This window comes from Saccopteryx leptura, chromosome 3, assembly GCF_036850995.1.
Source record: "Saccopteryx leptura isolate mSacLep1 chromosome 3, mSacLep1_pri_phased_curated, whole genome shotgun sequence".
In the NCBI taxonomy this organism is placed as follows: domain Eukaryota; kingdom Metazoa; phylum Chordata; class Mammalia; order Chiroptera; family Emballonuridae; genus Saccopteryx; species Saccopteryx leptura.
In genome coordinates this window covers 52,560,181-52,583,348 of record NC_089505.1, presented here as the reverse complement: position 1 = coordinate 52,583,348, position 23,168 = coordinate 52,560,181, and the positions used below count along the sequence as shown (strand labels likewise).

The 23,168-nt window shown below is 36.7% G+C and overlaps 1 protein-coding gene across 1 annotated transcript in view; it reads left to right on the top strand.

The window, feature by feature from the left end:
* Positions 1 to 17,083, top strand: part of CDC40 (cell division cycle 40) — a 57,962-nt gene extending 40,879 nt beyond the window's left edge. Inside the window, exons 13-15 of the mRNA XM_066373476.1 lie at positions 9,855 to 9,931; positions 13,832 to 13,976; positions 15,084 to 17,083. Of these exons, the coding sequence (XP_066229573.1) occupies positions 9,855 to 9,931; positions 13,832 to 13,976; positions 15,084 to 15,261 (400 nt within the window). The 3' untranslated portion in view covers positions 15,262 to 17,083. The remainder of the gene's footprint in view (positions 1 to 9,854; positions 9,932 to 13,831; positions 13,977 to 15,083) is intronic.
* The last annotated feature ends 6,085 nt before the right edge of the window (positions 17,084 to 23,168 follow it).

The window sequence follows — 23,168 nt, the reverse complement described above, 5'->3', positions numbered from 1 at the left end:
TCATAGTCTTTGGATAAAGGATACGTATTTTGAGTCATTTTTCTGGCAGTAGTGGAAAGTTTGAGTAGTGCAGTCTTAATTCTTTATTACCTATCTTATTCCTTTTTGCAAAATGATTGATGAGAGGGCCACAAATGTATAGACTACTGTATAAGGTTATGCTAGAGTTTGAGCATAAGATCCTGGCCTCAGAACCAACTCCCAAAAAATATTGAAAAAAATCTCTTAATTTTCAAAAGTCTGCATCATGACTCCTGGGTACAGAAAGTGCCCCATGTCCTCTCCCTGTGTCCTGCCACTCACAGTTCACATGGTAGGAAACAAATGTTTTGCTTGTAGAATTTTGCTTTCCTAGAGAAAAATAGAACACTTTTCTAACATCAAATACTAAAAGCTAATTTCACTGAGTACCATAGATCATGTCTTATAATTTATTTCCAAAGAAATGCATAATCTTGTTAAAATGAATGTTTGAATGGAACGCAGCCTGTTTTCATAGTTATGAAGCACAGGTCAACCATGGTTACATCAGCCTTGTAGGGAAAATGCTTTCCCACCTCCCAAAAGTTGTTCTGTTTTAAGAAGTGGGAAGCTGTCTGACCTGTGGTGGTGCAGTGGATTAAGCGTCGACCTGGAACGCTGAGATCACCAGTTCAAAACTCGAGGCTTGCCTGGTCAAGGCACATATGGAAGTTGATGCTTCCTGCTCTTCCCCTTTCTGTCTTTCTCTATCTCTATCTCTCTCTCCTCCCCCCACCCCCAAATGAATAAATAAAGTCTAAAAAAAAATAAAAAGAGTGGAAGTCTTCTGAGAGGTTGCTGGTTCGATCCCTGGTCAGGGCACATACAGGAAAGCTCCATGTTCCTGTCCCTATGTCTCTTCCTGCCTCTCTAAGAAAAAAAAGAAGAAGAAGAAGATGGAAGCCTTGAACTGCAGCCAGTAGTTTCCTTCTGAAACTGAGTGCCTCAGGGAGCTGAGCAGGCCCTTAACCATTGTCAGGCAATTTGGGTAATTGAGAAGGCTTTAAGAATACTTAGGTCTCTTTTCTAAATTAGAGCATTGGTCAGCAAAATCTTTTTGATTAAATTAAGTGGTGAAGTTAGCCGGCTTTTTTTTTCTGCTCAGAGCTTAAGAAATACTCCTAAGATTTGTAATACTATTTGATTATAAATAATGATATTCTTTAGATTTTAACTGAATCCTCGCTTGGGATTGGAGCCTTCCTATGAGAATAGGTGCCTGTTCACTGTCATCCACACAGCCCTTTGCTTCCATAGCTTCTCTTCCCTGAGAAGTTCTTAACCATGCAGAAAGACCTGCTGGAGGGTTTTTATCCAGCTTTATTGAGGTATAATTGACAAAACTATAATATATTTAAAGTGAAAGGATTCCTGCTAATTAACATGTCTATTACCTCACATATTTACCTTTTGTTATTTGGTGAGAACACTTAGGTTCTGCTCTTAGAAAAAAATTACAATTATACAATAGAGTATCAACTGTAGTCACCGTGTTATTCTGCTCCACAGTTTCTTTATCCGTTGACAGATACTTACGTTGTTTCCCTGCCTTGGCTGTTGTGAATAATGCTGCATTCAATGTGGGAGTACAAATATCTCTTTTTTTGTTTTTTTGCTTGAGCCAACGACCTTGGGTCCAAGCTGGTGAGCTTTTTTTGCTCAAGTCAGATGAGCCTGCGCTCAAGCTAGCGACCTCGGGGTCTCGAACCTGGGACCTCCGCATCCCAGTCCGACACTCTATTCACTGCGCCACCTCCTGGTCAGGCAGTCTTGCATTGTTCTTAAGAAAGATAGTGGCTGAGTAGCCATTTTATCAGTTATTTCTCCACTTCCATTTCTAATTTGTGTGTGTGTGTGTGTGTGTGTGTGTGTGTGTGTGTGTGTGTGTGTGACAGAGACAGAGAGATGGACAGATAGGGAGAGACAGACAGGAAGAGAGAGAGATGAGAAGTATCAGTTCTTCGTTGTGGCATCTTAGTTGTTCATTGATTGCTTTCTCATATGTGCCTTGATGGGGGAGGGGGGAGGGCTACAGCAGACTGAGTGAGCCCTTGCTCAAGCCAGCAACCTTGGGCTCAAGCTGGTGAGCCTTGCTCAAACCAGATGAACCCACGCTCAAGTTCATGACCTTGGGGTTTTGAAACTGGGTCCTCTGTGTTCCAGTCTGACACTTGATCCACTGCGTCACCACCTGGTCAGGCTCATTTCTAATTTTATTAAGTTGAGTCTTCTGTCTTTTTTTTTCTTGATGAGTCTGGTTAAAGGTTCATCAATCTTGTTTACCTTTTAAAGAACCAGCTCTTAGTTTCACTGATCTTTTGTATTTTTTTTTTAGCCTCTATGTTATATATTTCCACTCTGATCTTTATTAATAATTTCCTTCCATCTACTTCCTCTGGGCTTTATTTGTTCTTTTTCTAGTTCTTTTAGGTGCATGGTTAGGTTGTTTATTTGAGCTTTTTCTTACTTCTTAAGGTGTTATGGACCAAACATGAGTAATTATTGATCGGAGCCCAAATTGATTATAAATTTAAAGAGCCTTTATTAGCCGGCCAGTGACTGCTAGCTGAGAAACAGCTAACAGCCCAAATATCTCTTTGATATAATTATTTCAGTTCCTTTTAGTATACACCCAGAAGTAGGATTGATGGATCATATAGTGTTTCTATTTTTAATTTCTTGAGGAACCTCCATACTGTCTTCCTTCTTTTTTATTTTTCAGTGAAAGAGAAGAGATATTGTTTACCATAGAGGCTGTACCGGTTTACATTTCCACAACTGGTATACAAGGGTTCCTTTTTCTCCACACTTGCACCAACATTTGTTATCTCTTAACTTTTAGATAATACCCTAACAAATGTAAGGTGATGTCATATTGTGGTTTTGATTTACATTTTTCTGGTGATTAGTGATATGGAGCATATTTTCATGTACCTGTTGGATAGTTATGTCTTCTGTGGAAAAAGTGTCTATTCAGATCCTTTGCCCATTTTTTAATTGTTTTTTTTGTTGTTGGTTTGGTTTTGGTTGGGGGTTGTTGGTTAGTTTTTATTTTGTATTTTGCTACTGGTTTTTGAATTATTTGTATATTTTGAAAATTGACCTTGTGTCAGGCACTGGTTTGCAAATATTTTCTCCCATTTTCTAGATTGTCTTTTCATTTTATTGGTGGTTTTCTTTGCTGTACTGAAGTTTTTTACATGGAGGGTAGTCCCACTTATTTATTTTTGCTTTTGTTGCCTGCTGAAGATACTGAATCCAAAAAATCATTGCTGATACCAATATCAAGGACCTTATCCCCTATCTTGTCTTCTAGGAGTTTTACAGTTTCAGATCTTATGTTCAAGTCTTTAATCTATTTTGAGTTGATGTAAAATAGGGGTTCAGTTTCATTCCTGTGCATGTAGATATCAAGTTTTCCCAACATTATTTATTGAAGAGACTGTCCTTTCCCATTATATTCTTGACGCCTTTGTTGAAATTTAAGTGACTGTATTCACATGGGTTTATTTCTAGGCTCTCTTTTTTGTTCTGTTTGATCTGTGTGTCTGTTTTTATGTCGGAACCATACTGTTTTGATTACTGTGGTTTTGTAATATAGTTTGAAATCAGGACACATGATTCCTCCAACTTTGTTCTTTCTCAAGATTTCTTTAGAGTCTTTTGTGGTTTCGTGCAGATTTAAGGATTATTCTATTTCTGTAAAAAGTATTATTGGAATTTTGATAGGAATTGCTTTGAATCTATAAATAACTTTGGGTATTATGGGCATTTTAAGAATATTCTTTTAATTTATGAACATGGACTATCTATTTGTTTATGTCTTCATTTTATTTCATCAATATTTTATAGTTTTCAGCATATAGATCTTTCACTGCCTTGGTTAAATTTCTTCCTAGGTATTTTACTGTTTTTTATACTGTTCTAAATGGGATTGTTTTCATTTTTCTTTTCAGTAATTCACTGTTAGTGTATAGAAATGCAGATGATTTTTGTATATTGGTTTTGTATCCTGCAACTTTACTGAATTTATTTATTACTTGTAACAGTTTTATTGATGGAGTGCTTAGGGTTTTCTGTAAATAATCATGTCATCTACAAAGAGAAACAATTTTACTTCTTTTTCTATTTATATAGATGCCTTTTATTTCTTTTTCTTGCCTAATTGTTCTGGCTTGGACTTCCAATACTAGGTTGAATAAAAATGGTAAGAGTGGACAACCTTGTCTTTTTCCTGATCTTAGAGGAAAAGTTTTCAACTTTTCACTGTTGAGTATATTAGCTGTGGGCTCGTCACATATAGGTATGTTCCCTTTATACTCAGTTTGTTGAGACTTTTTTTCATGAAAGAATGTTGAATTTTATTGGTTTTTTTCCATCTATTGAGATAATATGTTTTTTATCCTTCATTTTGGTGTGCATATATTCAAAACTATCATTGCTTCCCAGGGGAAAAACCCACTTGATCATGGTGTATAATCCTTTTAATGCGTTGTTGATTTTGGTTTGCTAATATAATGTTTGGTGTAGTTCACCAGTGAAGCCATCTGTTCCTGTACTTTTTTGTTGTTGAAAGGTGGTTGATTACTGATCTATTCAGATTTTCTATTTCTTCGTGTTTCAATCTCAGTAGGTTGTATGTTTATAGGAATTTATCTATTCCTTCTAGGTCAGTGGTTGGCAGACTGCGGCTCATGAGCCACATGTGGCTCTTTTGCCCCTTGAGTGTGGCTCTTCCACAAAATACTATGTGCAGGCGCTACTTCGATAAGGAATGTACCTACCTATATAGTCTAAGTTTAAAAAATTTGGCTCTCAAAAGAAATTTCATTGTACTGTTGATATTTGGTTCTGTAGACTAATGAGTTTGCCGACCACTGTTCTAGTATTCTTGTAATCCTTTGTGTTTCTGTATTATTCGTAGTAATGTTTCCTTTCGTTTCTGATTTTACTTATGTCTTCTGTTTAGTCTAGCTAAATTTTTGTCAGTTTTATTTATCCTTTAAAGCTGTTTATCGATCTTTTTCATTGTCTTTTTAGTTTCTTCATTTGTTTTCTCTCTAGTCTGTTATTTTCTTAATCCTGCTAACTTTGGTCTTATTTAATCGTTTTTATTTATCTTTCTTCCTTTTTTATTGTTTTATTTGGGGGAGCATGGAGAGGCATTCATTTGTTGTTCCACTTAGTTGTGCATTCATTGGTTGCTTCTCTTATGTGCCCTGACCAGGGATCAAACCCACAACCCTGGTAATTCAGGACAATGCTCTAACCAACTGAACTAACTAGCCAGGGCCTCTTCTTTCTTAACTTAGGTATTTATCACTATAAATTTCCCTCTTTGAATTATCTTTTCTGCATCCCATAGTTTTGGTATGTTTTGTTTCTATATTCAGTTGTCTCAAGATTGTTTTATTTCCCTTTTGATTTCCTCTTTTACCCCTTTAGTAGCATGTTGTTTAATCTCCGCATATTTGTGACTTTTCCACTTTTCTTCTCATTTCTAGTTTCATATCATTATGGTCAGAAAAGATGCTTGATATGATTTTATATTTTTTAAATTTATTAAGACTTGTTTTGTGACCTAATATATGATATGTCCTGGAGAGTGTTCATTGTGCACTTGAGAATAATGTTTTCTCCTGCTGCTGTAGGGTGGAAGGTTTATGCATCAGTTAGATCAGTGGTCCCCAACCCCCAGGCCGCGGACCGGTACCGGTCCGTGGGCCATTTGGTACCGGTCCGCAGAGAAAGAATAAATATCTTACATTATTTTCGTCTTATTTATATTTAGTCTGAACGATGTTTTATTTTTAAAAAATGACCAGATTCCCTCTGTTACATCTGTCTAAGACTCACTCTTGACACTTGTCTCAGTCACGTGATACATTTATCCGTCCCATCCTAAAGGCCGGTCCGTGAAAATATTTTCTGACATTAAACTGGTCCGTGGTCCAAAAAAGATTGGGGACCACCGAGTTAGATCCATCTCATCTAACATGTTTAAGTTAAGTGTTTTCTTAATGATTATCCATTGTTGAAAGTGGTGTATTGAAGTTTCCTACTATAATTGTATTGCTATTTATTTCTCTCTTCAAATCTGTAATACTTGCTTTATATAGTTAGGTACTCTCATGTTGAGTGTATAAATATTTACAACCGTTATATCCCTTTGATGAATTTACCCCTTTTTCATTATATAATGACCTTCTTTGTCTCTTATTACAGTTTTTAGCTTAAAAATCTATTTTGTTGAATGTAAGTATAGCAATCCCTGTTTTCTTTTTGTGTCCATTTGCATGGGCACTTTCATTATATATACGTCCTTACAACTGAAGTGAGTCTCTTATAGGTAGCATATAGTTGATTCTTGTTCTTTTATCCATTCGGCTACACTGTGATTTTTGGAGAATTTAATCCATTGCAGCTACAGTAATTATTAGTAGGTATGGACTCACTGTGCCATTCTGTTCATTGTTTTTTGGTTATTTCATACTTCCTTTGTTTCTTCCTCCCTTCCTTTGTGTCACTTGATGATTTTCTCCAGTGGTGTGCTTTGATTCCTCCCTCATTATCTTTTGTGTTTTTGCTTTGTGGATACCGTGAAGCTTACATAAAACATCCAGAACTTGAGTTCTTAATCATATGGATGGATAATTAGATGAATGAAGGCTCTGGTGGGGAGAGAAGATAACTTGTATCTATATTGAATAGTCAGAAAGCAATAAATCTGAGGACCAGTCTTGCTATAAAGACAAGTAGGAAGCAAAACTACCTCAGGATTCCTAGAACTGTGCTCACCATATACAGCCATACCCAAAATCAGTTACTAGTGATACTCATAGCATGCTTGGGAGAGAAAGAGAGGTCCTGACTAACTCAAAGTTAAGAAATGATTCCCACAGTAAGAAAATTATTATTCAGTCCTTCAGACAATGGTATTTGTCTTATACCCTGTACCTGCGTAGATAAGTAGCACAATGATACAGGAAAACAAATCAAAGGAAACTCAGTTTTCTTAAGCAATACTATACAATTCTGAAGAAGAATAAGAGATTATAATTAGATATTGAGCATCCTATGGTATTCTGATTGGTTAAATTCATAAGATTGCCATAGACATGTTTTCTCCAAATGGCTTTTGTAAAAATATTTTTTTTTATTAAGTGGTAGTTGGGGAGGCAGAGAGACAGACTCCCACATGTGCTGCCAACCAGGATTGACCCATCAGTCCCTCTGTGGGGCAGTGCTCTGCCCATGTGGGGTGTTATTCCATTGCTCAGCAACTGAGCTACTTTAGCACCTGAAGTGAGTCATGGAGCCTTCTTCAGTACCCGGGACCAACTTTGCTCAAACCATTCAAGCCTTGGCTGCAGAAGGGGAAGAGAGAGAAAGAAAGGGAGGAGGTTGGGGAGGCTTAGAAAAGCAGATGGTCGCTTCTCTGTTTGCCCTGACCAGGAATCGAACCTGGGACTTCCACACACCAGGCCAACGCTCTGCTGCTGAGGCAACTGGCCAGGGCCCTCAAATATTTTTAAAAGAAAATTTTACAGAGGTTGATGCTGCTGTTTATCTTTTAGCTTTAAATTTTCATTGATTTTTTATAAGGATTTTTAAAATTTCCTTTCCAGACTGAAGATTATTTCTAAGATATATGTTTCTAGTTTATTATACTGAATTACAGTTTCTAATTAGAAAGTAGTGTTGTTTAATATAACTATGCAAGACTATACTTTCAGGGATCATTTCTATACTTCGTTAATGTAACTATGCCTAGCAGACATTTTTACTAACAATAATGACGTTCATAGGGTACTCAGATTAATTTCTTGATCTAGAGCTTATTGTACCAAGAGTACTTGGAATAAAGGATGTATTTGAAATTTGTTTGTGTTTAGTAAAACATTGATTGATATGAATCTGCACTATGGATAATTTAATATAGAAAATGTACTTATGATTTAATCCAAGTTATAAAATTACTAAATACCAGGAGGGAAAAACAGTTGGGCCTCTTTAGTACATTTGGGTTATTCTGTCAGTTTTCATTGGTACCTTAGATGTGCAAAGGGTTGGCGATTGGCTAAATGATACTGTTTCCTAGGATATACCTGAAAATGTTGTCCTTGAACCAAGCCCTGATAGAATTTTTTTCTAATCATTTGTTGCTTTTTCTAGATGGATAGATAAATGAAGGAAATCCTTACATAACAGCAAATTGTTGTTGTTTTCATTTAGTCAAAATCTTGGAACTTGAACCATAGTTTGAAATTAAAGTTGCAGCTTTATATTATGAGATAACATGAGATGACATTTCCCACACATTACTATAAAAAACATTTTTTGGCCCTGACCGGTTAGCTCAGTGCTAGAGCGTTGGCCTGGCGTGCAGGAGTCCTGGGTTCGATTCCTGGCTAGAGCACACAGGAGAAGCACCCATCTGCTTCTCCACCCCTCCCCCTCTCCTTCCTCTCTGTCTCTCTCTTCCTCTCCAGTAGCCAAGGCTCCATTAGAGCAAAGAGGGCCTGGGCGCTGAGGATGGCTCCATGGCCTTGCCTCAGGTGCTAGAATGGCTCTGGTCACAACAGAGCAACTCCCCAGATGGGCAGAGCATCGCCCCCTGGTGGGCATGCCTGGTGGATCCTGGTCGGGCGCATGCGGAAGTCTGACTGCGTCCCCATTTCCAACTTCAGAAAAATACAAAAAACACCCCCCCACACACACAAAACAAAAAGCATTTTTGGTATGTCATGTAAAGCAACAAGACCAAAATTCTTTAGAATCACTGAAGTATGTTTTTTATCATGGAGAATGTTAAAAATTAAAAGACACTTTGAACTTTTGATGATTCTAAATTTAGATGACTAGGTTTTGTACTTTGTTTAACTTTTTGTATCATTCATGTGAAAATTTTTTAATTCTATTTCTTCTGTACCATACACATTTGTAATATTTTACATGTAAACTGAAAATAGAAAGGTGTTCAGGTACCAAGCACTTAATCTTTCCCACCCATCCTGAAATTACATCACTTCCGTAGAGGCTTGCTAATCCCCATACAGCTTTACCCTCCATGTGTGCTGTCAAAGGCTCTTTAGCACTCGCACCTGCTTGCAGAGGAAAGTTAAGGTTGACTGGCAGGTAAAATAAGAACATTCCCTGTAGGCTTGCCTCAAACTTCTTGCTTCTGCCTACCGTGATACATTTTTAGATGAGCTCATATTAAGTTTTAGTACCTTTTTTTAACATAAAGGTCAAAGTTTAAATTAAATAAAATTTTAAAGCTAAATCACTGACACTGTTATAATTATCACAGAAAGTTGTTTGTGACATAAGAGATTTATAATAAGCAATAGAATGTCATTTTGTGATTTTTCTTCCCCCAGAAAAAGTCATGAAAGATTTATTAAATATATCATTTCAAGAGTATCTCTTGTGGTTCAGAGATAATTTTTTTTTTCTTGTGACAGAGAGAGGGAGAGATAGGGACAGACAGACAGGAAGGGAAATGAGAAGCATCAAGTATTTGTAGCAGCCCCTTAGTTGTTAATTTTTGCTTTCTCATATGTTCCTTGATTGGGGGGCCACAGCAGAGTGAGTGACCCCTTGCTCAAGCCAGTGACCTTGGGCTCAAGCCAGCGACCCTGCACTCAAGCCGGTGAGCGCACACTCATGCTGGATGAGCCTGCACTCAAACCAGCAACCTCAGGGTTTCAAACCTGGGTCCCCTGCATCCCTGCTCATTCCACTGTGCCACCTCCTGTTTAGGCAGAAATAATTCTTTTAAAGGTACTTTTTAAAAATTACTTATTCTGTTTGCTATTTTTAATATTTAGGGATATACCTGTGGATTTCAAGTATATAGCAGAACCAAGTATGCACTCAATGCCTGCAGTGACTTTATCTCCAAATGGTGAGTTAGTAGATAGTGTTTTTAAATGATCTCCTTCTGAGACATGGTATGATTTCTGTTCAAAAGAACTGTGGCCATTCTCTCTAGGGCAGTGGTCCCCAACTTTCAGGCCAAGGACTGGTACCAGTCCGTGGGCCATTTGGTACTGGTCCGCAGAGAAAGAATAAATAACTTACATTATTTCCGTTTTATTTATATTTAAGTCTGAATGATGTTTTATTTTTTAAAAATGACCAGATTCCCTCTGTTACATCCATCTAAGACTTACTATTGACATTTGTCTCGGTCACGTGATACACTTATCCACCCCACCCTAAAGGCCAGTCCGTGAAAATATTTTCTGACATTAAACCGGTCCGTGGCCCAAAAAAGGTTGGGGACCACTGTTCTAGGGGAAAGTCTTGTCACAGTACCATAGTGTATAAGGAAATCTTGTCATTATTAGAAGTAATCATTGGTTTTTATATGTGATTCACCCTACCCAGTCACTTGTTTACTGAAAGTATAAAAATAAAAGAAATAATGATTTGCAACTAACATTAACCTGAGCATCTAAGTATTTCCATATGAAATCAGGTTTTTAAAAATAATTCTCCTTTCAATGGAATCATGTTCTACAACTCATTTAATGATTTATGTGTTGTAAAGTACCATACCTCACTAATGTCGTAAAGTACCGTACCTCACTAATGTCGTAAAGTACTGTACATCACTTCTGCGGGTTTACGTAGAGACACCAAGTTCAGATGAATTTTGAAGGGTTTTATTAAAAGGAGGAGGTTTATTAATATGCCGGCTGCATATGACTCACATGGGGCATATCTGACTCAAATCGTGCAGCCCCAAATATATCTCAGAGGCCGGTTATATACCCTTTGACCACATACAGGCTGGGGGGGCATGGCAGTATGACACAGTCACTAACAAGATTATAACATTTGTCTAGGGGATTTAAAAAACGTTAAAACTTTCAAGGTAGCACAATGGTGATGTCATTTACATATCAAAGTACATTCATGAACCTCCTAGTGTCTATCTCTCCTCCTCTGCCCAGAGCAGGGGCAGTCAACCTTTTTATGCCTACCGCCCACTTTTGTATCTCTGTTAGTAGTAAAATTTTCTAACCGCCCACTGGTTCCACAGTTATGGTGATTTATAAAATAGAGAAGTAACTTTACTCTATAAAATTTATAAAGCAGAGTTACAGCAAGTAAAAACATATAATAATAATTACTTACCAAGTACTTTATGTTGGATTTTTGCTAAGTTTGGCAGAATAAATCTTTATAAAACAACTTACTGTAGTTAAATCTATCTTTTTATTTATACTTTGGTTCCTCTGCTACCGCCCACCATGAAAGCTGGAACGCCCACTAGTGGGCTGTAGGGACCAGGTTGACTACCACTGGCCTAGAGGTACACGTTAATCTCAAGATTCCAGGAAGGGAGGGAGAGCTAAAATCAGTGTAGGGTGGTATGTAAATTCTGTCTCTTATTGAAAGGGAAAGGAAGTTCTTTAGATAACCTTAATCTTTTCAGAGAACTAAAACTAAATGACCCAGTTGTCCTTGTAAGTCAGGAGACTTTCATATCCTTCTTCCTCCATTTTCCAAAGAAAGAACTGGATACAAAGCTTGGCTTTTCCTCTTTAAAATGGTGTTGCCAATACTAAGTTTTACAGTTCTCTGGCACCTTACCACATATTGTGAGTTCTTTTTCTTACAGGGGACACAAAATTTTGTTCTGGTTCCCCATAATGAGAACATCTTAGCAATTCACTATTGAAAGGCAGAAACCGCAGGCCAAACCGAAAACATGAGTCTTGTGTGTTGGAAAAGGAAAATTTATTTTAAAAGCACCTGGGTGCAGCCGGGCTGAGACCAGCAAAGGATATCAGCCCTGAGGGAGGGATGGGACAGGGATTATATGGATTAGTCAAAGGGCCTTAGGCAAAGGTAGCTACAAAATAGTTTCTTCTGTTTGTGGTTGGAAGTAGCACCAGAGTTCCTCAAAATTGTCTGCACCCTGACCCAATCGTCCCTTATTAGCATCTAGCTGCAAGGGAGGTCTGAGCCAGACTACTGAGTAGGCAAGGCCTTCATTGTTCTTAAGAAAGATGGTGGCTGAGTAGCCATTTTATCTATCAACTGTAAAATATTTTCTCAGGCAATAAAAAAAGAAATTAATACTGTTTCTGTTTAGTAACACATTGCCTTTTAAGTGCAGGGTAATTTGAAAGCAGATGTACTGACAGTGTACTGATATAATTATAGCTCTGCATGAGGGTATTAAAGTGGAGGAACTGATATTTGGGCAACATTGCCATCAAAGGCACTGTTCGCTCACAGAATTACTGTGAGTGTAGAAGAAGAAAGAGAAAGTAAGAAATAATTTGGTCATGGGTGTAAGGCCAGTAGCCACAGCCACCATTATAGCTGCCTGGGCTGTTGCAGGTTCGCATTTGATTCGGACAGATGGTAATGAAACAACGGAGGCAAGAACTGGTGGGCCACCATCTTTATCCTAGCTTGCACCCGGCAGGCAAGAAATACACACAGTGGGAAAAACACTTCCCTTTCCATTCAGGGCTCCCAAAGCCACTGACTTATCTGAGTTTCCTAGAATCAAAGGTTTCTAGCTCACCAGCCTTATTCACCTCTGTTCCCCATCTCCTTCTCTCTGTACAAACTCTGCACAAACTGACTACTCCTTCAGCACCCACCATCTTGTCTGCTTCTCCTCTCCTCCACGTGGCCTTTCTCTGCTCTCCTCTCTAATGCTAATCTCAGGAATTGAGAAAGAGAGCAGGCCACAGTCTGCCCCATTTTATAGTGTAGAAATCCAAACCTTTAAGCCAATCTACAAATAAGAAAGTCTCTGATACACAGCCACTTATCTAAGGCATAAATGGGATTCCTCATGAGAGTGCACCACCCCTGTCATGCAACAGTCAGGGGTGTGGGGAAAAGCTTAGTCTGAAAACTAAGCCTTAGGCTATAATGACTTTGCCTGCTTACAGCCTGTCCCCCACACCCAATGTAAACTATAAGCGAGCAAACATATATATCATATTTACAATCTTATTTGACCAACATGGGACATCTGCCACAGGCAAATTGGTGATCATTTTTGTCAAATGTCCTATGATTTTTATGAGAAGAACAACTTAATCAGGTACTATTTCAATAATCACCATATTGTACACTATGTCAGATTTGACAGGCCATGTACATTTTATGTAGCACAGTTTTAAAGTATCCATTACAAATATTATGTCCATCTTGCACAAGGCCGTTTACCCACTCAGACTATGAGCTTTGCTAGGATCATTCCCCTAGTTCATGTCTACCAGTATGTGGGCTACAGAAAAGACACTGCAGTTTAGGTTCTGGGGGCGTGGGAGAGTCCTGACTAGATAAGATCAGTGCCTTTCAACAACAGTTACTGAAAATTGTTTTAATCATAGTTTTTCATGGTTTTATTTAATAATCCTAGGTTTTCTCCCCTGTAGTTGTTCTTTCCTTTTTCCATAATTAACATGGGGAAGTCTTTCCCCATGGTTCTTCTGTCTGTATTTAATTGAGGTTGATTTACTTTTATAAGATTTTAGTTTAGTTCTGTTAACACTGAATATCTGTATATCCTTATTTAAACAACAAAAAAGTTTTTATATGAAGAATGTTCAATGACATGGGAATGTATGAGCAAACTCCATTTATCTGTAAATACCTCTTGCCAGTGAAAAATTTGTAACGCTTTATAGATGGTCTGGTAAACTTACTTTTCTAATATTATAAAATAGTTGGGAACAAAAAGAGCAATGACTGAATATATTTAAAATAAAAATTCTTTTTAAAATTTTCAGTTTTTCTCTAAAATGTCTCATTATTGAATTTACAGGCAAATGGCTAGCATGCCAATCAATGGACAACCAAATCTTAATTTTTGGAGCACAGAACAGATTTAGATTAAATAAGAAAAAAATTTTTAAGGGCCATATGGTAGCAGGTTATGCTTGTCAGGTGGACTTTTCACCAGACATGAGGTAAGTTTAAATCTTTTCATGTATTCTCATATTCAGATATGATGTTAATGTCTGTTGTGCAAACAATAACACTTTACATCTCACTTTCACATTTGTAATTATAAGTTCTTTCATATATTTTCTTACATTGTTAGTCTTGAGCTATTTAATCCCTGTCTATATCAGCAATGGCTTATTTTCTCTCTGCTTTTCTAGCAAAGTTTGAAGGACTGTGACTGCTATAGTGCTGTGATTAAGTGGACACAAGAAGAATTAATTCTGTATTGCATTGTTGAAATTAACAACTTCACTTTCACTTTTCTGTGCTAAAATCACAGCAGCCTACTTCTGAATATCTCTAGGCCACATTGGATTTGTGAAGCCTAGGGTCTTTCTAAGTGAAGCTGCATTCATTCCCTCATTCTTAGCTAAAATATCTATATAGGTGTAAGTAATGCAGAAATCCCTGTAGCCTTTATGTGAAGTCTGATAATTGGGCCTTAGAGTCAGTCTTAGACACTCCTTCAAAAAGTATTAGAGCCAAAATGTAATTATAAAGGTGGTAGAGTCTACTATAGTAGAAAGGGCCTAAATGTGTTTGTTTGCTCTGTGTGAAATTGGTTCCCCTGCACTGTTTCTGACTGTCTAGAGCAGTTTTTCAACCATCAGTTGGTCCACCAGAAATTTCATGCTGGTCCATAAAAGAAACCTTGATATTGTATGAAGATTATAGACCCAGTGATCTTAGTTGAATTCACTTATGCTCAGGGTGATTTCTGCCATAGTGGTCCCTGAAATAATTCTCCTGTTTTCCTTGGTCCCCAAGTGTAAAAAGGTTGAAAACCACTGGTCTAGAAAATGATACTACTTTCACTTGGCCCCTGAGTCTCTCAGTCTTCCAAGTTAATTATTCTTTACTCTGAGGTTGGTGCTCAGTGGAGATGGTTTTTGGTAGAAGTTTAAATTATAGACTGCTTTATACTCTCCCTAGTTCTTCTCACTGGATATTATATATTCACACTGATATTTTTATGTTAAGGTAAAAAGGATAAACTATATCTGTTCTTCATCTGCTTTACCAGTTTGAGGTGTTTGACTAATTTGAATTTATTTTCCTTCCTATTGCAGCTATGTGATTTCAGGGGATGGAAATGGAAAATTAAATATCTGGGACTGGAAGACCACCAAACTCTACAGTCGGTTTAAGGCTCATGATAAAGTGTGTATAGGTGCAGTGTGGCATCCTCATGAAACATCTAAAGTCATAACATGTGGTTGGGATGGTCTCATTAAGTTGTGGGATTGAGATTAATCCTTAAACCAGCTAGGATTATTATTGATCCAATTATCATATTTAACTATATTTAACTATTAAATGTGTTAAATGATAACTTGATTTACAGATTATCATTTCTTTACATGGCCTTATAAAGTTGACATTGTTTTAAAAAAAACTTTGTAAGTTTGGCTCGTATAATTTCACTGGCAACTTTATTTTGTTCTTTATAGATATTATTTATACAGAGAATGACCATTGATTTTCTGTTAGACAAGGAGATACTATTGACAGGAGGTTTGGGCTTACCCCCAAGACAAGAAAGGATCCCCTTGGAGTCGGGAAAGAATCCCTAATGGATTTAGGTTCTAAAGGAGGTAATACAATTAATGACAAATGATTCAGAAAGGTACCAAAGTATTTCCTTTTCAACAAAAAGTAAAGTAAGGAACAGGGAAGGTATAATTTAATGCAACTCTGAGAAAAGGATAAAACCACCCACAATTACTGTTTCCATTATTTCCAGTGGGTCAAGATCTAATGTTTTGGATTCAGGAGTTCCATTATTTGTTATGATATGTCTTAACTATTTTTAGTTGTAAGCCAGCAACCTTCTCTGATTGCAGCATTCCTCTACTTATTATTTAAAAATGTAAAATATAAACTAGCCGAGTTCTTTCCTTAACTTCCTGATCAGTATAGAATCAGAGAATTATGTTATTTTTAAAGGATGAAACTCAAGAATGAGTCAAAACCTTGAATTTTATTTGTATTTGTATTTAATGTCAGTAAGAACCTGGCCATACTTTCAGAAATCAAGGCCTCTTCGGTCATTGCTTCCCAGATGTGACTACTGAGACCCTCCTCATAGGAGGCAGAGCCAGGATCCAAATATCAGCTTGTAATTTCTTTGAAGAGTTATATATTTTATCTTTAAAATTATTCTGATTTAGCTTGTGATTGTATTTGACAAAACTTTTTTTTTTGTTTAAGATTAGAAAGGTTTTTAATATTCTTTCTAAATCTTTGAGTAAAATTGTCAGTCAAGGAAAATGGCTAGGGATCCCCAGTTTGAGAAGCAGTGGATGTGTTTGATTTTTTTTTAAAGTATTAAACTTCACATTTTGAAATCAAGATAGCCTCTTGAATATAGTAGCTAATAGCACTTTAGTTGACAAACCATTTCTCCAGCTTTATAACAAATCTGTATCAGATGTTTGAATGTGGTTTGAAATATTTCAGTACCATGCTAAAAAAAAAGATTGGTTCACAACTGCTCAGAGTACTGGGAGACCAAAACCATATTGAGTGTTGAGATCCTAAGGGCATTAGCTCTGAGTCCTGTGCTGTCAATACAGTTCGTGCTTCTTGTCCATAAGAACATCCATTTTTTTAAATTAAAATTTTTTTTAAAGAAGCCTGATGCAGATGACCAGGTGATATAGCCACGTATGAATAACTCTCAAAGAATAAAATAGAAAAACAGAATAAAAGTGGTAGAGCTGTTTTTGGACACAGAAGCACTCAGAGAAATAAGAATGCACCACCTAGCTGCTGTCGTTTCTGTACCTGCCAGGAAGGGGGGTTGTGTTTCCTGCAGAGGAAGGATTCAGACAAGACCTTTTCTTTAGTCCCAGCCACTGGGTTTAACAAATGTGAATTTATCATATTTGATTAATAGTGAAAGAATTAATCATATATATAAATCAGCTTGTTCAGCACCAGTATTGTGTGTGTTACAAATCATCATTTCTAAATCTGGATTTATTTTATTGTGTTTTTGACTGTTTCTAAACTAAGCAACTGTATATAAAAGTTGTCTTTTTCTAAAAAAAATTCGTATTTTTAAATAAAGCATTTTTGTAAAAAATGTTATCAAAATTTTTATTCTTGGTCTCCTTTTAATTTGAGACACCACATTAACCATTTACAAATTTTAAATGGTCATTTTGATATTATGAAGAAAAATGATGCTTTGGGGGTAGGTGTGGTATATTAATGGGTTTATCCTGATTAAGTAATAAAAATAAGGGCAGTGCCCTCAGAGCATACAGATTCATATTTATTTACTAAGTGGAGACACTGAGTCATGATTGCACTCATTTTAGAGTTCACAAATGAGCAGGGTTCTTTTCCAGCATAAAAAAGTCTCAAGATCATGCTCTTACTGGAATTAAGTTGTCACCATCTGACTCCTTTTCCTTACTTGTATCCTTTTTGTCACGCCCCCAGGACAGATTTCCTTTTCTACAAGTTAGAATAAAAGTGGTGCTTTAGTGAAAGGTTTAATGGGATGAATATTTAAATATTGAAGCACACACTGGGAATATTTTGTCTTGAGACAGTTTATAGGTAAGGAGCAGGGATTAGCAGCAACAGGCACTTCTCTAAATAGAAAAGTACAGAGTGATTCCTAAGGATGCATTGTGAGGCTGATTGATGTCCCTCGCATGTTTATAAATTACCTGAAAGGAAGCATTGACAGGGAAATAGCAAAGCCTTGGAATGCAGCCCTAAGAATTGCAACACTAGCAATCATTATGGAGGCTCTCCTTGAAGAACAGCGTTTCTCAGACTGGGGACTGAGAACTGTCTGTATCACAGTCACTTGGAGATGGTGTCTCTTACTGAGACACGAAACTCAGAAGAAAACAAATGTTAGTTGGAGGAGCCATAATGAATTCAAGTATGGGGAAGGGAAGTGTGAAGTGCCGTCTAGGTCAGACTATCCAGCTATAATACAAAATTTGGGTCTCAAAAGTGAGACCTAAAGGGGATGGGGGGGTAGAAAAGGGTAAAGGAAGAGTAAATGGTGATGGAAGGAAATGTGAGTTGGGGTGGTGAACACAGTACAATATACAGATGCTGAGTTAAGTAGAATTATACACCTGAAACCTGTATAATTTTATTAATGTCACCCCAATAAGTTCAATAACGTTTTTTAAAAAGTGAGACCTGTGGAACACTGATGCTATGTAGCATCAAAGATGCATATTTTCACACCTTGACATCTCTGAAATAGAGCTACATCTGAAAATCAATGTTGTGTCATAGTTTAATTGTAGCATTCTTTCTTAGTAGATCTTAAAATAATTGATTAAATTCAGTATAAACAAGGCAAATACTGAAGGCCCTGGGAAGAAGAGAAGAGCCAGTCAATGGAAAGAAGGTTGTATTGCATTGCAGTACTTAGCTCAGAATTTGTTACCACTTTTTATTTAATGGGTAAATAAAATGAACTAACAAAAGATTGCTGTTTTAAAAAAGTTTTAAAAATATATATTCATTCACTGGGTCAAGGTTGGCAGCTCTAAGCAAGGTCTCCAGATGATACAGTGCACACTAAGGATGAGAATCTGTGAAGTGGAGTCTGAGTTAGCTTGAGTATTTCAGAAACTACACTGTTTAGTACATGTAAACCCAGAGAAATTTAGCTAACCAAAAAAATGCATACACATGTGTGTGTGTGTTTATGTATATGTACATATATATGTGAATGTATGTGCATACATTCTATATATTTATATGTGCACCTTCCATGTTCATAGTCACTTTAATGATTGTAGAAACAACTTTCTCAACCTAAACACGGCAATATTATCTGGAACTTAAGGGAAAAGATATCAGGGTTCATAGAGCAGCTTTATTCTTAGTGACAGAAAAAGAAATCCTCTGCCTGTTCAGCTTTTTATAATTGCAATAACTGTCTTCAAATGAATTATTTAGTTCCCACTCCCTACTCACCAACGTTCAGCATTTGAGACCTGAAGGACTAATTCAAACCTCAAACATTTTTTATTTAAGTGTGTTCTAGTATAGTGCTAATAGAAATATGTGAGTCATATATGTAAATTTTAATTTTCTAATGGCCATATTTTTAAGAAACCAAGGGATTATTTTAATCATATATTTTATATACCATAACATTCAAAATATATCAACATGCAATTTTCTTTTTTCTTGAGAAGCAGGGGAGAGAGATACAGGAACATCGAGCTGTTTCTGTCTGTGCTCTGACAGGGGAATCAAACCAGAAACCTTACATCCCATTTTTAAAATAAATATTTTACTTTTCTCAGACTAAGTCTTTGAAATCGTGTACCGTATATTTTACATTTAACAGCACATCTCGATTCAGACAAATTTTCATCAAAAATTGTATCTTTCATACAAAGTACATATTATAAGCCCAAGTTGTTCCGAACATACCTAAGAATTTTCTAAAAAATCACTGATAAGTTTTTAAATATAATTAAATATAATTTAAAATTCAGTTTCTCAATCACACTAGCCACACTCTAAGTGCTCAGTAACGTGTAGCTGGTGGCTGCCATGTTGCATGAGCTAGCATGACTGTTTACACATACTGGCTCAGTCTACTTTACCGCTTCATTTTTTTTAAAAGCATTCTAAGATTCACACAATTCATAAGATATCTCTTGTAAGTAATAGACATATTTTTCTAAGTTTTGGGTAGTTTCCTCAGGTTTGGCTTCCAGTTCACTTTACAGTCTCTTCAGCTATGTCTAATCTTTTTTTAGTTTGTTTTTTTAGAGAGAGAAAGAGAGGGACAGATAGGGACAAACAGGAAGGAAGAGAGATGAGAAGCATCAATTCTTCCTTGTAGCACCTTAGTTGTTCGTTGTTGCTTTCTCATATGTGCCTTGATGGGGAAGGAGGGGCGGTGGAGGGGGATTTCCAGCAGAGCAAGTGACCCCTTTCTCAAGCCAGGGACCATGAGGTCATGTCCATGATCCTACACTCAAGCCAGCGATCCCATGCGCTCAAGCCACTAACCTAACCTTGGGGTTTCGAACCTGAGTCCTCTGTGTCCCAGGCCGATGCTCTATCCATTCTGCCACCGCCTGGTCAGACATGTCTAATCTTTTTAATCCATTAAATTTCTGATTCCAATGACTTTTCCCTTTATGGAAGGTTTATTTGTATTTTTAATATCTACCTGTTCTTCATATGTCATTTTTTTTTGCAGTTTATATATATGCTTTTAATAATTTTAAACAGTTTATATTAAACTTTCTTTGTTATTCTGTATCTCACATTCTTGAGCTGAAAACTCCCAATGTTTACTGTGTCTGTTAACTCTACCTCATTGTGGGCCATTTCCTCGTCATTTATATTTTTTTATTAGGAGTTCATCTTAAGTGGGTCTTGCTTTTATTTATTTATTTATTTATTTATTTTGAGGAAACCCTTTATAGCTGCAGTTGAAGAGTCTCTTCAGAGTAGTTTTACATTTGCTTCTGCCATGTGCCCCTGAGGTATCACCCGCTACAACCAGTTCTTTTCTTTCTTGGCTTACAATTTTTCTCACCATGTGATTAGTATTTACACCCTTAAATAGGCCAGAGGATTCAAATTCTCATGAGAAACATTTCTCCCAGAGCTATAGCAAGAATAGGCTTCCTTGTGCTGGAGTTAGGGGTAGATTTAGAGACCCTTTTCCTCTGAGGTTGCAGCCCTCTATGGGTCTCACTGTTGCAGATGTCTCAGTCTCAATCCTTTCCCGTAATACAGACCTTATCTCTAGGGCTCCAGTCCCCGGCCACCACTGGCACACTGAACTCCTGGGACTACTTACTGCATGGAACTTCCTTGTCTACCTCTCTGACTCCAGGCTCGCTCTGTGCTCTCTGTGTCTGAAGATATTTCTTTATTGGGTATTCAGCCATACACATGTCTATGTGTATGTACACTACACACATTCAGGTTCCCTTTGAATTTATTATGGCTGAAGATTTTTCTTCAGCGTTCAGCCATATATGTATGTGTATATTTATGTATACACATATATGCACACATACATATAGAAGGATCTCCATAGGTATATACTTAATCTAGTTTCTTCAGATATTACCACTTTGTTAGGACAGTCTAAAAACATACACATATAAACTAGCACAGTCTTGGGGGTTTAAGTGTGTTATCAAAAAGGTACTCTTCCTGAGGGCACTTCACTTGGTGACTGGAGAGCCATCATAATGGATTCATCTTTTATCTGAGCTTTTTCTTCTGAATAAGCACATCATTTGGATTCTTGTGAATTTATACTAAGACTTCCCTTGATAGAATACAAATCAAGAAATTATCCTACCACTGTCTGGGCCTTGTCTAATCAAGAAGATTTTAGAATAATGAGAGTTTTCAAGCTAGAAGAAACCTTAGAAATTAACCCTTTGAGTAGCGAGGTTTTTTTCATGCTTGCTGACCCCTGGGAGTGAGTGTTTTTCAAAAAATGAAATTAGTTTCAGTTACAGTTTTAATTAACTTAAAATCATGTTTGATAACAAATTTATGGAAACAAGAAGAACATACATTTGCTTTTTTTTAAATTGCCTTATACTTTTTTAAAATAATAATGTTTGTTATGATCATACTCTGGATGATAAGGAGGCACAAGGACGTACATGAACGTTTGTACTATTCAAAGGGTTAAATATTCCATTCTATGGGAGGAAATAGGCCTAGAAAGGTGAGGGTGCTTGACAGCATGCAGCCAGTTAGCAGCACTGTGGGAATTAGCCAGTGCACCTGGGTTCGGCAGAACCGATACCTAGTTTTTTGTTGAGTTTGGTGAACTAGTTGTTAAAATGGCACTTGTAATTAGGGTTCTTTCTAAGGTGGGCACTTTGACAGCCACCCAATGTGGAAATCACACATTTACATTCCTTTTTTTAAACATTCATCTGTGCAACAGTATTCTAAGTGCTGTAATGTTCATTCCATCCATAGTTGAAAAAAAATTGTGGAACTACTATGCTTGTTTTAAAAAATTCCCAGAACAAGGCAATTCCTGAAAGTGTTCAAAGAGCTAAAAATATTATCAGAACAATTGCTGTAAGTTTAGCAGAAGCGGAAAGGGGTTTTTCAAAGATGAAAATAATATGTTCAGAGAAGAGAAGTCACTTGTTTCTAACATATTTAACACAATGACTATTAGTCTAACCGGCCTACCCCTAAAGGAATGGGATTCTACTCCTACAGTGAGAAGACGGTTAAGGATAAATCACACAGCTGATGATGCTCGGATAAAAGTGAAGAAAATTGCAAGCGAGGATGCCAATCAAGAAATAATATGGAAATATATTAACAGTTTTATTGCTTTTTGTCAGGTATTTAATATTTTTTTATTAATAATTTAAAACTCAATCTAGTTAGGTGTACCTCTTTTATTGTTCTTATTTAAGTATTAAATGCATGAAATAATAAATTACGTTTTAGTATACATTTTTTTTATACTTAAAACGGTCATTAGGGCAGAGAACCGGTTGTTAAATTATTTGAATCCCACCACTATCTGTATAATGCCACTTAGCTGTGTGTTTTCTTAAACTGTCAGGTTGGGACCATCATTTTTGTGGCTTCCAGCTTGCTCTCTCTGAGTTGGGTGGTTTAAAAGAAACACTCAGCTATTTAGGTCATGTTTATTTTATTCTTTAGTAAAACAACCTGTAGCTAAAGACAGTCTCGTGGCCTCTTCCATTCAAGTTGAGCCCCATTCCCTCATAACTGCTCACGAGGACATTCCTTAGCCATACTTGAGATAGTTTTGAGAACACTACCTTTTCTCACCTTGTTTTTACTCTTTGAACGTCTGTTTTAATCGTTTTTGTAGAAATCCTAGTCTCTATCTTGGCATAAGTAGCCTTCCTTTTCTCATAAACTGAAATATATTCTTTATGCTACTGGATTTGTGGTTTTATATACTGTCTCTAAAAAGTATTTTATTTTCTGGGAACTGATGCAAAGAAAGGACAATGAGGAATGAGGAGCAAAGATTGAGGTTTAATATCTTAGAACATCTTCTAGTAATTGAGCCTTCAATTGTTATTGTATTTATTCAATTTAGCTACAGTACAGCTTTCAAGGCTCCCAGTAAGGATCTCCAGGTTAGCATTCCTAAATCGGAATGAGTACTA